The 18,519-nt window shown below is 31.9% G+C and overlaps 1 protein-coding gene across 5 annotated transcripts in view; it reads right to left on the reverse strand.

The window, feature by feature from the left end:
- Positions 1 to 18,519, reverse strand: part of LOC121419247 (regulator of G-protein signaling 7-like) — a 71,177-nt gene that overhangs the window by 11,800 nt on the left and 40,858 nt on the right. For 3 of the 5 annotated variants that reach the window (XM_041613625.1, XM_041613627.1, XM_041613629.1), the window contains 5 exons: positions 11,822 to 11,938; positions 8,946 to 9,077; positions 7,883 to 7,957; positions 7,294 to 7,495; positions 2,534 to 2,554 (listed from right to left, as the gene is read on the reverse strand). In XM_041613625.1, coding sequence (XP_041469559.1) covers positions 2,534 to 2,554; positions 7,294 to 7,495; positions 7,883 to 7,957; positions 8,946 to 9,077; positions 11,822 to 11,938 — 547 coding nt within the window. The remainder of the gene's footprint in view (positions 1 to 2,533; positions 2,555 to 7,293; positions 7,496 to 7,882; positions 7,958 to 8,945; positions 9,078 to 11,821; positions 11,939 to 18,519) is intronic. The other 2 variants (XM_041613628.1, XM_041613626.1) reach the window with 1 other exon arrangement.

The raw sequence follows: 18,519 nt of genomic DNA on the forward strand, positions 1-18,519 counted from the left end.
TGCTTTGCTCCCTCAGCTAACCAAAAAATGGTAACTTTACATACATTTTATTGTGTAGGAAATTCCCTGACTACTACTACTGCATTGCGATAGTCCTCAAACAACCATCAGCATTCTTTTGTATGCATTTTCATGAGATAAAATACCCCTTCATGTGTAAATTCTTTTTCTGCTTAGACCAGTAGGCATTTCTTATAAAGAGTCAAATTAGCAACTTGAAAGCAGGGATAAGGTGTTGACAAAACAAAGGGAAGTTTTATCTTTGGTCCCAAAGTTATATTATGTATCAAAAGTATTTTTTTTTAAGTACCTGGGAAAATAGAAATCACATCTCAAAAGATATTGGGGGGGGGGGGGGGTTGTAATCAAATCATAAAGACAACAAATTTAGAATGAATAAACTAAGCCTAAAATATAAACTGATGTCTAATACATCAACTCATTTCAGCATGTAATAAATAATATGTGACCTTTATTTATAAGGCAGTTAATAATGTGTGTTTCCATTATGTAACCATATTTTGGGGCTGATAATTTCACCTCCAGGCTATTTTTAGCTTGGTTCTAACAAAACACCTCTACAAACATTGAACTTAAGAAAAAAATATCCTACATTATCCTATCTCTTCAGACAAACACATAAAGAATTACAGTGCTGTTCTTCATATAAAAAACAACAAAATGTTATTGTTAGTGCATTAGTTTCTATTAAGGGAAAAATGAGCTAAGTGTTATAATGACAACATGACACAAATTTTGTTAAATTACAATGCACTTAAGGTTTACAAATCTCATTAACGATCTAATGGACGTATTTGATATTCTAAGTTCTGTGATGAATGATGACATACTACCCAGACTACTCTGTATTTCAGTGACTGCCCTTATACATGACACAAGTAAACACATGAAACAAAAACACAGGCTAAATAAATGAGATGATGGTTAGTATAGATGATACAATAATAAAAAGAATACTAAAGAAAGGAGTTCTCTGTATGACATGCTATTTGTGTATGCTTGTTTGATGTTTTCATGGCTGAAGGTAAAGAGGAAGAAAGCAGGGATAGCTTTAAAGCTGCTTATTGATGCCTTATCACAATATCTAAGAAACACAGATGACATAATTTGAAAGATTAATTGAAGCTCAGTGACAGATGAGAAAAAAGTCCAATATGATTTATAGTCTGGAGTAGGAGACTAGTAGATCATTGGTTTGAACATAGATATCTTGTTTTTTACCTTTTCTATGAAATTTTTTATTTTTATTTTGTGTTACTGCATGAAACACCCCAGAGTAAACATATTTTGATTATGGGGATATTTTTACAGACTTCATCTATACAAATATATATTTTCCCATTCTAATATTCATTTCACTGAAGTACCAAGGATCACATCACTGTGAAATCTATCAAATTCTTTTCATTAAAACAACGAAAATCTAACCCTTTTAAAGCATAACATGATCAAAGCTTAAAATGGAACAAAATGTTTTATAATTAATTGGTAAGCAGTTCACAGTATGGCCTATTGTTTAAAGAAAACAAATGAAAAATCAAATTCTTGAAGCATTTTCAAGCTACACATCTTTAGGATTGATCTATCCTACATTACAAGTACTAAATATCAAATTAATCTTAAGAGTGAGAAAGCACTCCTATATGGATGGGTCATGCTGTAAGGTAACATCTAAGGCCACTTTATCTCAGAAATATGGAATGCTAAAATGAAACATTTTAGGCATGAGTGAGCAGACAGTTTAACTTGAAAAATATTACTAAAGAGCTGGATAGATACGATACTGCTATGTGAGAACGATAACTATTAATAGCAATGTGCAAGATATAGAATGCAGGCAAGCATCTCTCTTTTATAACTTTTTATTTCAACATTCTTTTCTCTCTATTCGTCTTGCTTAGTTTAAGCCAATTATATGTATCACAATGCCAGAAATTTGTCTTCCTGAATCAAGTAATGGATAGTTGCATCGCATCAATTACCTCAAAGTTCTTTGGTATTTTCAAAATGTAATTTATCTCGAATCATCACTTTTTTTTGGGGGGGGGGTTGCTTTCAATGTTAATTAAACATCCAGTGCAAATGTCATATTAACCAGTAGTATCTGAAGAAGCAGAAACAGCCCTTAACCTAATGAACAGGACAAGGATTTCCATGAAATAACTGAAATTGAAATCTGAAAACAAAATTGTTCCAGTAACTCTATTTAAACCCTGATATAGACGAATGAAGATGCTTCTTTTTTTTAAAATGATATAATGAATAATGGTGCTTGGTTAAGGAGAGATGAGAACCATTGTGTATTCAGCAAACTAGATGATTAATAGCACAGTACATGTCAAGACGAGTAAGGTAAACTGGAGAAACATTAAAATACTGTGAAAATATGAATGAAATGAAGACAAAGTGAACAGCTAGGTGAAAAGATGAAATTTATCATAAAAATTAGAGAAAAAAAAGCAACTGTCTCTTGAAAGTGTGAAAAAGGGGACTCCGAAAATAGATGAATTACCTTCTCCCAGTTGCTGAGGCACTGTGCCGGAAACACACATGGCAATAAGATGGTTAAAGAGTGGGTGGGCATTTGAGGCAGAAGTAGAAGTGGTAGTGGTAATGGTAGTGATTTCAGTGGTAACATGGGTGGTGAAAGTGGTGTAATTTGTTAACAAAACATTAATAAAGCAATGCAATTACAGCAATGGGTGTTGAATATTACAGTGATTTATTACCAAGAATTGAATTGTGGAGTTTATGGTAGAAGGACAAATTTTGAGTGGGTTTTATGTGATTGAGAGGAGAGTGTAGGAGAATGAAGAACATAATGGTAAATGCAGTTATGAAAGAGAGTGAGAAAGAAAGAAAGTGAAATTTGAGGGAATGCATTGCTCAGAACAAGGTTAACATGCAAAGAGGATAGGAAGAAATAGTTTAATCATGATGCAACACAAGAATACAGGCAATATTAAACAGTGAAAAAGAAGTTTGAGAAGAACAAGAAATAGTGATACAGAAAGAGAAATAGTTGTAGAGAGAAGTATAATATATGTTTAATTGTAGTATTACAAGATGCAAGATAGTTATGCAAAGTAGAGTGTGTGCATGTTGAGTGTTATCAGAGAGAGAAAGATGATAAGCCATTCACAAGATAAAATGTCAAGATTGAGCTTAGAGCAAGCATCATGAGATGAACCACATTAAGAATGACAACAGAAAAGTAAAGAGTAGAGATTCAATACCAAGATACAGATGGTGTCATAAAGACTTGAAAGAGAGTAAAAATTGAATGGACACAACATTGAGGGAAGTGAGAATGATGTCAGAAGAAAGCATGCCTTGTGAAAAGATTACAGTGTGCAGAATAATTCAAAGACATATAGAAAAGAAATACCAATAGAGATTGTGGATAAGTGAGTATTCAAAGGTTTGAGAAATACTCAAAAGAGACAGGAAAAAGAATCATCAAGTCAAGAACAAGATACGTGCATGAGATAATGCAAGTGTAAGGCAGGGAGTTTAATGTTTTATGTTAGTAATGCATAATGCCCTCGATCATGAAACCAAATCAATCGCAGTATGACCATTTCCAGATGTTCATTTACATTATTACATTCCAATGATGGTGCATGCAAAAGCATATTTGGATGCAGATGTTGGAAGTAATGGTGGGTCAGTGTTTATGTATGTGTGTATGTATGGAAAAGAGGGAATCATTTGGGTGAATCAGAAAGGAAAGAAAACAAGTGACATGGGTGAGAACAATGTGAAGAATGAAAAGAAGATAGGGGTTTCTTTCTTTTAAAAAAAATAGTTTTTCTTGTTAAGAGAGAAGTTGTTACAGGCAGTATTCCAGAGAAGAACGGTTAATTGAAATGAAAATTTATCCCATGTTTATATAAATGCTTTGCATAATTGTTTTCTGATCAAATTACCTTAATGAAGTACATAAACAGGAAATTAATTTACTTCAAAGAGAAATTACTCTGTATTTTAAACTAACTCAACACCAAAGCTCTCCCCAAATTCATAATATCATCTTTAAATTTGAAAATAGAGTGTGGTAACTGTGGTTTACTTCTTTCTTGTAAATGCTCACTTAAAAAAAATATCAAAAGAAAGCAAAATAATAGAAAATGCTTTTGAAACTATAAGAAATTGTTTTCTAACTTTAAATAGACTGGTAAATTTTCTGATGTGAGTTTTCATCTTAAAGAATTTTTTTAAAGTTACTTCTTCTTAATGATAATTTAAATGCAAAATATATTTTTCAAAATACTGCCTTTTTAACTTCCTTGTTAAAAAGTTTCACCCAAAAATTATAATTTGTGTCAGTCTTTAATACCATTTTCTTATTAATAAAAAACATTGACAATTGGTCATTATATATAATGGTAAAAGGAGAGAACAAGTTTAATCAAATGAAATATTCTAGTTCACAAAAACAAGAATATTATAAATATATACAAACATACATATACATAAAAAGATATGTAACCTTACAGGAGAGTGTACAATATGATAGAGAAAAGAGATTCTGAAAACAAAATGATTATAAGATGGAAATAAAACAAACACTTGGAAATGGTGTGTTTGAACTCCATATACAGTTGAAAGTGAAATGATAATGGCATTCGTGAGTGAGAGCCACACGCGTGAATATTGTCATAAATCTATGAATGAAATCAGTGCAGAGAAAGAGACACAGCAAACCAATAGCAATTCTTTAGTTTCATTCAAATTATACAGATGGCCAAACAATGTATAGTGCATACAACATAAAACTTTGATATAACTTTTCCTTGCTCACACTTTGACTCAATCCAAAGTTTGTCATTTGTAAAGAACAATTTTTTTTCATCTTAGTCTGTAATACTGTATTTCCAGTTGTCTCAACTATGGTACAGTCTTCTAAATTGATCAGTTTTGGGATAATCTATTCAGATTTCATTAATTTGTAAGATACAACATTATTTAGTTGAATGAGAGACTGTTGCCATAAATATTTGATATCAAGCTATCAAAATACTTGTTTAACAAGTGGAACACTTCTGGCAGTCTCGCCTGAATTACATGTTTAAAAATAGCAGCAGTGCAGACTTTGAAAACTATAACTAAAGGCATGGTCACACCGCCCGGGCGTTGTTGGAGCGGAGAGAAAAAAATCATCACCATTCGCTACCGTTCACCATTTTCGATTTCGATTGTTTTTTGGTTTTTTCGATTTTTTCCCCCAATTTTGTGAGCGAAATTCGACCCTCTTTCCCTACCGCTCCACGACCGCTCCAATAACGCTCGGGCGGTGTGACCAGGCCTTAAGATGAATATTTCTCACAAAGGGAGAAAGAAAAAAATTATTTGATAATAATGTCAGATTATTGACTTTTAATGGCCTTCGAAATTGATTGAAAATCTTGTTTTATCATATTATTTTTTATATCAAGTAAGTTACAATCTCATATTAGTTTCATTTAATTCAATTTGTCATTTTTGAAATATCATTATTCCGTAATTACCTTCAACTTTGACCCAGTAACCAGTAATTATACTCGTCTAATTTCCAATACCTTTTAATAATAATTTCAAGTTTAACCTAATACATATTAATAATTTTAACTTAATCTTAGTAATCCAATTTTTTTTCAAGTTGATATCAATTTATTAACCCCATAATGATCTTTGACCATCACTTAGTAACCTGAAATTGATTCACCCAGTAACCATTGTAAGATTTATGCACTTTCTACATTATCTTGAAAATGTAAAATCATACCCTTGGTTAAGCTTTTGATGTTGAGACCTTAACATTGTCAAAGTTCATTGAACCTAAATCACCTTTGACCTTAATCATGTAACCTAAAACTCACCCATGATTATAAATGAAACTACCTTTATGTCCAATTCTCATGAAATAGATTTATATTTATGATGACATTTACAAGGTTTAAAATGCTGCAGTGCCTATCTCTTGTTTCTGGTAAGCAGGCGAGACAAAAATTTCTTTTAAATGATTTTTTTAAAGATTTGTGATTTCTTTGAAATTTGAATGAATTAAGCTACAAATATTTGAATATCATATTCTGTATTTATATTTCAGGGATTACTTCACTCATCATAAACTTTTTGTAGCCTTTTTCATTATCATGAAAGCATTCTATCTCAATTTTAAATATCAATAGAATTACATGGATTTTTATAGTGAAAGCAAGGAAAATTGTTAGTATCAATAAACACAAAACATTACAATTTTTAAGTGTAACCCTTTAACTTTATTTTCCCGATTCCATAATACGACTGCACACACATGATAAAAAAAATATGACCTGATATTATTGTCCTTCAATAAAAAAGCTGTTTTAATTGCAATTTCAAAAGCTTTTTCTTGTTTTAATGTATCATTATTTCAGACATATATTTTTTCCATTTCCAATTCGTTATGATAACTTGCTATTTGGGAGAAAATTGTAATAATAAATATATATATATATATATATATATATATATATAATAAAAATAAAAATTGGAAACAAACTTTCATTATTATAAGTGTAAATAATAATTGCAAATGAATAAAATGGATTTATATTTAATGTCAATATGGAAATGATGTTATATTTGCTAAAATGTCTATTTCAATTTTGCATCAAAACATTTGTTTCTATCCATACTGAAATGCAAGTATTGATAATGATAATTCATATATTGATAACTTAAGCTCCATTATTATCTTTTAAAATGCATAAAAAAGGTAAAACAATTCCACAGTATCTTCAATCATACAAATATATTTGAAATAATTCATTAAAGTGAAAAACCCCCATTTTTTACAACATTGTGTAAAACAAGATTTAAAAGATTAAGAATTATTTCAATGATTGAAATCTATGATAAATATTTAAAGTGCTTTTTTGCCCTTTTTTTAGAAATCATGATTTTAGCCTTCTGATTGAAATCATAATATATCCAGCAATGAAAAAAAAACACATTCACAAAGCCAGCAGAAAATTTGTTAAAATTTCAAGTGATAAATTTGATTTGCACTTCCTAAAGTAATCTATTGCAAATGAATTAAGGCATAAATTTGGAGTATGTGTAATATGTGAAAATAAAAGCTGAGCAAACTAATCTGAGTCTCTTACTAATAACTGTGAAATGGCAGCCATATCTAATCTTTAAGGAGACATAACAAGTCTCCTGATTGATTCTAAAAGCATTATGATATCAAGTTGATAAAACGCTGTCATTGTCTTATTATGTTTTGGTTGCCATGGTACCCACCTTTTTCTTTGGGTTAAGCAGCTCCTTGTACTGTTCCGACCTGAGAAAACGGGGGTAACTATCGCTGCGCATTAGCGTGTATATATGTTCCTGGGCGGCATCAAAGGTGTAGCGGTTTGGGTTCTTCATATTTTTGCGAGTCGTGTCCAGGATTTTAGAATCCACGTTGATAGGACTGTGTGAACTGTCCGACAAGAATTCACTGTTCATAAAAATGGAGGATTCAAATTACAATAAAAAAACCATCAATTTTGAAGAGGGAATATATTTTGAATGCACGTGGGAAGTAGATAAATAATTAAGATTTAATATTATTGAAAATTTATATAAATTTCTTAGAGTATGAGAGTATGATTACCACATCAAATCATTGCTTGCCCCCCCCCAAAAAAAAAAAATCCCAAAAGGCTCAAATTGCTCAAAACCATATTGTTGTAAAGAAATTCATTTTTCAATATGTGCTATGAAGTGATTAAATGAATACAAATTCCTAATTATTTTTATAATCTAAAAGTTGTGGTTGACAGCAGTATTTCTTAGAAAAATACTATAATCTTGAAATGTAACTGTACTATGGTGAAAACTTTACCTGTATATTTGCTGCACTTTTGCTGGTACTTGACTGAAAGTCATCTTTTTGAGGTCTTGACATGCAATCCAAAACCTGTATAAATTAATATTTTTTCATATTACTTTGATAGGGGAACTAAACAATGAAAAACACAAACTGAGCAAGGCAATGATGTATATAGGGGGCATATGCCCCAGACACCATCTTCAGAGTAGACGAAAAGGATACATAGAAAAAGTAGCCTGACACCTTGAAAGTTAAAGCTGATATGCTTGAAAAGATGGAAGTAACACACTTTCAGCATTTGTCCCACTCATTGTCCCTGTAGTATATGTGGTGGCAGCGGTGGGATATATCAATGCCATCCAAATAAAGTGACTAATAATCGACAGAAATGAATTTAAAGTTTGGAATTTGATTAGGAGAGATAATCTGTGCTTGAATTTAACATTTGATACCATGATATTACAATATCTAACAAATCAAGTCTCTTTAAAATTGAAATTTTGTGACACTATAGACATTCAACAATCTGGTCCAAGTTAGAAAAGTAGAATTTCTCATAGACTTTGGCTTCATGGGACACTTCATGAAAACATTGGCAAAAATGCAGTAACATTTATGTGATTGAGAGCTTATTCTAGAGAAACAAACATGCTGTCACTTGATAAATTCACTTCATGTGTACTTGAAGAATTTAGTGACTGTTAAAGCTAGACCCCTTTTTATTTTCAAAAGATTTAAGAGACATATGTAGAATCAACTGAATATATATATATTCATATATACACTTTGGATATACATGTATAATCCCTCCGTAAAAGAAGTATCTACACATACCATCGTGAGACAGGGCCTATATATCAAGTCATGTATCAACAACTTGAACAAAGACCTATACTATTCGCGACTTTATGGGATATGCCATCACCTAGACACCCTTCAAATTGATTGTAATGGAAATAAGCTGGCGAAGCCTCCAATAGGTACATATTCAGTGAACATTCAATGAAACGGGGATTCATCAAAATATTACAAAATCTTGCCAACCCTGGGTTAAATTATTTTTCTGATGAATTACCTCAGATTTTCTTCACTGAACTCCTTAGCCAGGAACTTTGAAAGCTGATCTCTTCCTAGGGAATCCTTCAAGAGATCATCGAAGGAGAAACCCCATTTTTTTACCCTGTACACTGGTACTTCCTTCAGACTCCTGAAATAAAAATAAAGAATGTGATTAGATAGTGATTTCAAATGTTTCTAGTCTATCTCTATTTGTAAGAACTTCTTAAAGTAGTAGTTGATATTACAGTGGAGAAAAGCAAAATAATACAATAGGTATTAGTTGAACAAAAAGTCAAAAGTAAGCATCATTATTGTATAGTAACATATGATGCTAAACTGATACAAATATTTCATTCAAATTTATTACAGTACTTCTGAATGAGGTACTTGCTTTGTTCTTCCTTACAGGAGAAAAATATTGATTAAATTTATTATATAGTGTGACAACATACAAACATAAACAAAATTACAAACCTTTCCATTCTGTCTGGTGAAAACACCATCACAAATGTAAATATTAATTGCCTCCTTCAATTAACTTTCCTTATAATTCCCATCAAAACTCTGAATTGCATATTGTATGAATAATAAATGATCTTAGATGTTGATATGCTTACTGCTTAGTAAGCATAGAGTTGGTCTCCTATGTTCACTTTTTTTTCTTCAAAATGCTTCCAGAAGTAAACTCGCTTTTACAACCTTGATGAAATAAAGAAAAATAATGTTGCATCCTGGACTCCTGGTCACGTTCAGAGTTTAGAGTGATAATGTTATCCTTCTGTTTCAAATGGTAGTAATCATGTCTATGATGAGTCTCAAGTTCATATTAAACCCGACAATTTGTAGCTTCAAAAGGGAAAAATTGAGCCTCTCTACACATCCATTCAAAACGAGAACACCGTGGACAAAACACCTCACTGATGATGAGTAATGATTATAAAGCAGAGTTTTAGGAATTTGAGCAACCAAAGTTTAATCTTTCCACAATAGTAGGATTTTTCAAATGAGCTGACAAGCTAACATCCTCATTGATCCACGCAAAGGAGCAAGAGTTGATTGACTGTAGATTAATCTTCTTCAGAATGAATTGGAGTAGCACCTGATTGTTATCCTACTTTTGCCAATATCTGATTATCATTGACATAGGAACACAGCTTCAAAATGGGAACATATCCAACAAGTCTCGTAGATGGTATGAATGGGTTGAAGTGTACAGGGAATGGACATTGATGACCCCTTCAGAGGCCATTCTGGCTACAGCTTCACGTAACATATCATCACCACTAATTTTAGGTGACACATCATTTCCTTTTTACTCATCACATAATCAACCAATTGTCTGGCCCAAAAGGGCAATGAAGGAGGGCTATACACTTGGTGTAAGCACCTGTATTGTTAACAGATGTAACAGTATGTAACCAAATCATATGATCAAGCAAATTAAGGGAGACTAATTTCAATAACTTAATTTTTCAGCGCCTCTTCTTCCCCACTTTTGTTGATTATTAATCTGATCTTGATATATGATATTCAATTCCAAATGGTAGCCATATTTATACATATTTTTATTAAAAGCATAGTGTCTTACTTAATCACACCAGCCTCTTCATAACATGTGTATTACCATTACCATACAGACCACTAGATTACAATAATGGTCAACAATTTCTTGGAGTATTATCAAAATAATAAAAACGTAACTTCCCCTTACTTTCTTGCATATAAAGACATGACAGGGCCTTGAGGTGTTCAATCACCCTGACATGGTTAAAACTTCTTCTGTTCATTCAATTTTGCAGTCAAACCAAATGGATGAATCTATAAGTCTGGAAGGATGACAAACTTTTGAATGGAGCTTATGAACTGTAGATAAGTTAAAATTGAGCTAATAATGAACTGTAGATATGTAAGAACAGTGACTTTCCATTTTACTGGTAAATAAAATGGAAATTCCGTTTTGGTTCTTATACTTTTCATGTAAACATTCATGGAATTCACCTTTGTAAAATGGAATTAAGGTTTTTGCTGTGTACATTTTCAGTAATAAAACGGAATTTCCATTATTAGATAAAGTTGAAACGGAATTACAGATTTTCAGAAATGGTATGTTCAATATTTTTGCAGATGTGTCAGAGGTGAAATGGTAGATGATTTAAATATATAGTTGTAAAATATACTTCTTAAATAGGGTTTGTGTAAAACCTGGATCACATAGTTCCCCATCTTTCCATTTCTTTTCCTTTATTTTCATTTGTTATGTGCTAACGTACATGTATGCATGGAATTGTTTATTGAGCCATCTAAAGCTCAGCTGACCAAGTCAAATGGAGATGACAGGACATGGTGATAATTGAAGGATTGATGATAACGAGGACTCAATTTGTACCTGATCTAAAATATTCTGTAGTCTGGCTGGTGAAACTCTATATGGTATTCTAAGTTCATAACTTGTATTGATCGAGGTACAAATGACTGCAAATTCTTTCAATTTATGTCAATTTTTTGTTTAGAAAATTTAGATACATTGATCAAATTTTTATGTCTATATGTGCCAGGGTTTTTTATTGCCAAAGCAACAGGTTTTCATGTATATCCCACAAGACAAGAAGAGAGATATCACTTTATCATCCTACTACATAAGTTATTTTACCCTTTTAAAAGTATTTCCACATGCCACCAAATGAAATTTACCCCTAAGCATATATTTACCTTTAACTCCAGATTTTTGCAAAAGTTTTCCTTTTTACAGAGTTTTCTGGCATCACAGGTATAATAGTTGAGTAACACCCTATTTTAACAGCATTTTTATGAACAAATATCCTTATTGACATACAGTAGAATAGATACCTCCTGTTTAATTTCCTGAATACTTTTGGTATACATTATACTCACATAGTTGAGGCAGCTTCCCACAATGCTGTGTCGTCTGATATCCAAGGATTTGGACCCAGCTCTGCCGCTGAGAGAAACGAGTCGTAATCTCGATACTGCTGACAGTATGCTATTAATCTGTATATATATGAAAAATATTTTAGGAAAAATGAATAAAATGACATTAATTCCATTAACACATTAGCCAATTAATACAAATCCAATGAAGGCACATAAAGACTGTAACTCGTATGTCATCTCTTGGTCCCCCCCACACACACACACAATCACTAAATACCACATAAAAACTGAACAGACCATCCAATCATAATTATGAAATGTCACCATGGATCAAATCTAAGTCCAGACTGACTATCATTGTTGTACTTACATCCATGTATCTGAATTACTTACCCCTTGTTGATCTCATACCAAATTCAAACATGATTTCATTTTTATACAAATATATCACATATGCACAATGAAGACTGCATCTGTTACAACAAGGGTACAATGGATATATCACTCAACTCAACATTGTGTAGTATGCACTATATGCAATATATCCTGTAAACAAATTTCACAGCATACTGGTAACAGTTAGACTTCATAAAACCAATGTTGCTGGTAGGCCTGTTTTGTTCATACTAATACTATATACAATCACAAGCACAAATTAAGATATTAGTGTGTTTGTACATACCATAGCTACTGAAGAACTCGATACAATTAAGTCAAAAAAGTTACACGAAACTGAAACCCATTCTTCATATACAGTGTACATGTAAACAAAAGTTTTAATTCAATAGTATAGGGCATCAAAATATAAGCGTGGTGATTAGGTTGTGATATCGTTACATCAACAAATCATGAACAATTGGTTACTTGAATTACCCTTCAAATGATCATTATAAATTCTATCATTGAATTAAAATCATTTGACTTCCCTTTTTGTCTCACTTTTATCTCTTTATTCTATGTGATCAGAACTACTGGTGCTGAGAGATGATCATCAAATGTGATTGTGTACACTTAAGCCCATTTTACACAGCATCTCTTAAATCAGTATTTTCGTTAGTACGGGACTTTCACTAAAAATGTCTTGTTGTTTAAAAAATACATTAACTTAACAGTCTAAATGCTTTGGACTGGGAAATCATGGCTGTTAACATTTGCATTTTTGAAGTGCATGTCAAAAAGATTCAGTTTGTACATTTTGTAATGATATTTTCCAACTTTGCAGAATCAAACACTAATTCACTTACTTCTTATCTTCAAAGTACTATGTAAAGATGTATCAATGCCCTCTTGAACATGATCAGTATTTCTTTTTCCGTGTCTCAAGTGAAGTATCTTGTTGTTCTTGGTCATTAAAACATACTTTGGCTCACATCATAATTTTGTAATTCCTATATAGCTATGAATGATATTATATTTGTGAATCACTCAAATTATCTATTAGTCATGACAGAATGGCCCCCAAAATGAACTTGCAATACCCTTTTATTCTCCCCCACCACTTCTCTTGCTCTATATCTTAAATTGATGTTTAGTATGTTCATATTATTTCAGTAGTTAAATGCACTACTTTGTAAGACTTAATTATTCTCATTTTCCCTCTTTATTTGCTATCTCTCTCTCAATTTCCATTTTTCTTTCCATCAAGTTTATTAAGAAAATTTAAGTCGAGCAGTCAACTGTCCAAAAGTTGGAATTTTCCCCATGCACTGCCAAGATGGAAGGCCAAAGAAAATACTCAATTGAATTTGGAATAATAGATATAGGCCTACATACATTTGCAAAAATAATAACAGTTACAGGAAACAAGACATCCAAAACATAAAAAGAAAAAAAAACATAAAATGGCCTACCCCACCAAAGGGTAAAAAAGAGACAGGGAGAGAGAAAGGGGAGAGATTTAGAAAGGAAAAGTTTGAGAGAAATAAAAAGAGGGTTGGGTTAAAAGATGGGAAACGCACAAAATCCATTCATGGTCACTTTGCAAACAACACCGAATGAACCCCCCCCCAAAAAAAAAAAGAATAAAAGCAAATTGCATATTCCATTGAAAAAAAATCTCCATCACTTTCCCAAATATTTTGGTCAGTGAATAATCTTTGCTACAAATATGTTTCTACTGTCCCAAGTTTTTATTGCATATTCAGCAGTCACTGCTTTATTTTGGTTACTAGGAAAGACCATAATAGAATATGTACTCAATCACATTTAATATTTCTCTATTAAAAGTATCCAGCATCTGCAAAAGAAACATCCAGTTGAAATATTTTCTTTATTTTGAAGTAGAAATGCCCTTATTCAGATATAGATTACATATTTTTAAATATAAAACAAGAGTATGAATTTGAACATTCCCTTCTATTTAAGTAAAAATCTTGTTCTTACCATATTTCAGTCAGCAATACAAGATGATATTATAATATTTGACATCAAATCACATATACATCATATATTGTGAGAAGTAATTCAGCAACACATGTAGATATCCTTGTGTGAATTGCGATCAAACTATGCATGCTATCAGAGAAAATAGTGAAGTGTAAGCACTATTTGACTCTCTGGACACTGCACTAGTCTCGCTGTTGATCTGTTTTATCGATTGAGATGAGTAGTTTACCAACCATAGCCTAGCTCTAAGTCAAGGTTGATCTTTAATCCATTAAGAAACACCCCTCGCAATGACCTCGGTAATAATGACTTCTTGCCAAATCAGACCATGATCTTCAACTTATTTGATTCACTTGAATTCCATGTGAGTGTATTCCTCAGATTGCACACATGCAAATGGCAATTTCTGATTCTGAACAATCACATCACACCCTGGGCATCACACATGGTCTTTGTAAACATCCATCCTTATAGTACAAGATGAAATATGAAGCAAGAAGCTCCTCCAACCATTGTAGATGATATCCACTCAGAGAAGTTTGATGGGACCAGTATATTACAATGTATGCATGGCTTAGATTACCAACCAGGGAGAGACATAGGGAGGGAGAGAGGGAGGGAATTGTTTGGAACTATTTCCTGTTTCCTCTTATACCATTCTACCTCCAGTCTGCCAACCATGGAAATGTAGTACACGTGTCTGTGTGTACATTGTGTGTGTCTATAAATTCAATCATCTGGACGAGTATGACTAATACTTTTGGTCACCTAGAAACACACCACACTAGATATTCTCACGAAGGCTATTTCTTCATCCTCTACTATTGTGTTATTGTTAATGCATACAACACTTTTGAAGAAAGCGGATTTCCATCTTTTTGTGAATGTAATCTGGAGAATGAATAGATTAGCCATTAAGTGTTTTATAGTCAACTTTTGAATATCCTTGTGAAAGCTAGGGCATTGAACCATGATCAAGAGGGTTTTACTATTGTGATCTCTGCTTGCTAAGTCATTTTTAGTATTTCCATTATATTCAACGTATTTTCGTTTTGAATAAATAAAAAACATTTAAACTGTACACTTCCTCAAATATATTATTCTCTGGTTTCTATTATTTGTCATTTTCATGAGTAATTTTCAAAAATTTATGGACGACTGGTGTTATAAAAACATTTCATGTGGTTTCAGAATGTAAAGTACCCCACTGTTTATTTTAATTACCCTATGAGTAGTCTATTTCTATGTAACAGCTCCTCAAATGTTTATTTTACCCTTTATATCAGAAGTCTATCTCAACTAGAGTATAACTGTAAGTACGTTCACCCAACTGAAATAATATATATACCAAATGAAGGTTTAATGTAACAATACTGATTTATAATGCACATAGCAGGAAATGTATATGACAGGTAAAGAGGCTTAAGTAGCTACATCCAATATGCATTTATAATCATGTGGTGTAATTGCCTATGGTTTTTACAACATTAATCAAGTAATGTTAACATAAAAAATTATCTGTAGTATTAATAATGCATATGTTATTAAGTGCTCTCAAACTTAACTGTAGATTGTTTGAGTTTCTACTTTTGAAATACTTCATCTATAAGAATTACACCTCTAGCTTTTTACTCTAACAAACTAATGTCAACCACATGTTTTTTTATTTTCCCTTTACTCAAATAACCAATGAAGTTGACCATTTTTATTTTGAACCAGGTTATGATTATCATCATCTACACAAAAAATTCTACCTGATTTTCCACAGAAAATGAAATAATATAAATGCTTTTGAACTTTTTTACATGCGATGTAATATTTCCAGCACAGCTGTTGATGTAATGCTTTATATAAGGATAATTTTCACCTTCTTTTGAAATCAGGAAATTATTCTTATGTTGCTTTATTACAGTTGGAAGTGAGAATGTGAATGGATAGAACGTTGGGGGGTGTCATAATCCATTTCGCAATATATTTCTGCTAATATCTGAATCTTATACTTATTTTCAGCTCCTCTGAATTTAACTTTTTTTCATCTTTTTCATCATTTTTCATTTTATCTTAATCTTTTCACATTTAACTCTCCCCCAGTAGAATATTCCTTTTTCTGTCTGTCATCTATTATTTTCATAGTTGAAATATTCTGTAGTTGTCTCTTTCCCTTTCTTCTTTTTCCCCTTCTCAATCATATAGTATTGTTTTCTAACATTCTTATTCCATCATCATGTTCCCATAAAATTGTAAGAAATGATCCAAACAGGCCTATATTGTTCTACACACTTTTTATATTCATGTCTATTCTTATTAGTTTCTTTGGCTGTTATTTCTTTTTCTATTCATCTATATCTCGTCATCTTATTTCCAATGTGATTAAGTGCCATGTTCCGTATTCCTTTCCTTTCTTATCTTTCCATTTATATTGATTCTGTATTCTTTTCATCACATAAATATTCAATTTCAATTACAAGTTTTTGTTATTTCATGTGACATATTTTTTAGGGCAATAGCAAATCTTCACAGAATTTTTAATCCTTTCACTTTGTATGATACTGATTTTTTTTGACGGGGGGGGGGGGGGGTAACAAATCTGTTTTATCTCCTCGATATATTTTTATTTTCTTGTGTCAGACTTATGTATAGTTTTTATTTCCTTGCAATTCTTTAAGTTGTCTATAAGAAGAAAGTAAGCAAAAATGAAACTAGAATTGATTTTTTTAATTTTAATTTTTAACTATTATCAATCATCATATAATACTTTGATATGGAAACATTTCACTGCAGGATGGTCTAAAATTGATAATCATCAATAGATTTATTTACAAAAAGAAAAGAAAACATAGATAAAGTGAAACCAGTGCCAGAGACCTGTATTCTAAGCCATACAATCATACTGCCCTCTGGCTGATTTGTTTATACATTCATCAACTCAAAGGTCTAGTTACAAGATGATCTAATCTCTTTATGCTGGTATTTTGAAGATCATGTGATAGCAACTGAAAAAATAAGTAGGTGGAGAAATATGTGTAGATGCACCACAAGCAAAAAAAGCACTTCAATAGTATCGATTTACCAAGTGATTTTGAAAAAAAAATACCTAAAAAAAACACCAATTTATTTGAAAATTCATGTCTCAATGAAGATTATGGCAATTCATGTATGATTATGATTTCATTAACAGATTGATTCATTCATAGTGGCCATGCCTTCTTTGACATTAATCAAAATTTTACATCACTTCAAAGAATACCTTGATTATCCAAGCCATAAACACTCATCATGATTGGCCAGGAAATTATGCAGGAAAAGATATTCTTGTGGGATATTATTGTTCAAGTATTCATTATATGTTTTCATTTGTTGGTGATTTTTGATGAGTAAATTTTTTTTCAAACTCATTCATAAAAGTTTAACAGAATTATACAGTTTTTAAGTATTGATTTTGTGATGTCACATGCTCCCCCTTATGTCATGTAACTCCAATATATGCCCATTTTGTAATGGTTCATGATAGCTAAAATTTCACCTAGAAATTGTAAAAAGAGTGTTACCAAGGTAAACTCATTTATACTTTTGGAAAATGTACTAGAACACATGCAGTACCTTCCACACATTACACAGAATCTATATTGTTTCATAAAGTATTCTCTGGGCCTTCCAAGTATAATGATAATAATAATAATAATAAGCATTAATTTATATAGCGCAGCTTTTATAAGGATATATTCAGCTGCGCTTGTTCAGAGCTCTTTTTACTTATGTCTACACAACATAATTTCTTAACTAAAGGGATATGTTTTTAATTTTGATTTGAAGAGAGCTTCTTAAATCAATTGGCAGGCTATTCCATAGTTTGGGGGCAGCAAGTGCAGATGCACGATCACCAAGTGTGACTTATGTTTTGTGAAATGGGATCTTAAACAATAATTTATCTGTGGTACTATGATACATATTTGCCACTGTTGAGACACCCATTTTTAGCCTAAATTTTTGTTCCAGAGCATCACCAGTTTAGAATGCCATAAATATTCCTATTTGTCCTCGTTCCAGAGACCCTAAAATTTGTGGTTTCTTGCCAGGGCGCGCCTATCATGACCTACTCAGCAGGTCAGGGTGGCGAGCTCAATCGGTGCATCGGAGTCATATGAGTTCTGAAGACCCAATCTGTTATGTGGTTAGTTCCAAAGTATTGCATTTTAAGCAATCGTTGATTCAAGAGCAGTTCCAGAGTTCCCAATATTTAAGACCAAGATTTAGTTCCAGAGCCCCCTATTTTGACTTTGGTGTGACACATAGGTATCATGTTATAATTCGAG

Source organism: Lytechinus variegatus, chromosome 7 (assembly GCF_018143015.1).
Source record: "Lytechinus variegatus isolate NC3 chromosome 7, Lvar_3.0, whole genome shotgun sequence".
Classification (NCBI taxonomy): Eukaryota; Metazoa; Echinodermata; class Echinoidea; order Temnopleuroida; family Toxopneustidae; genus Lytechinus; species Lytechinus variegatus.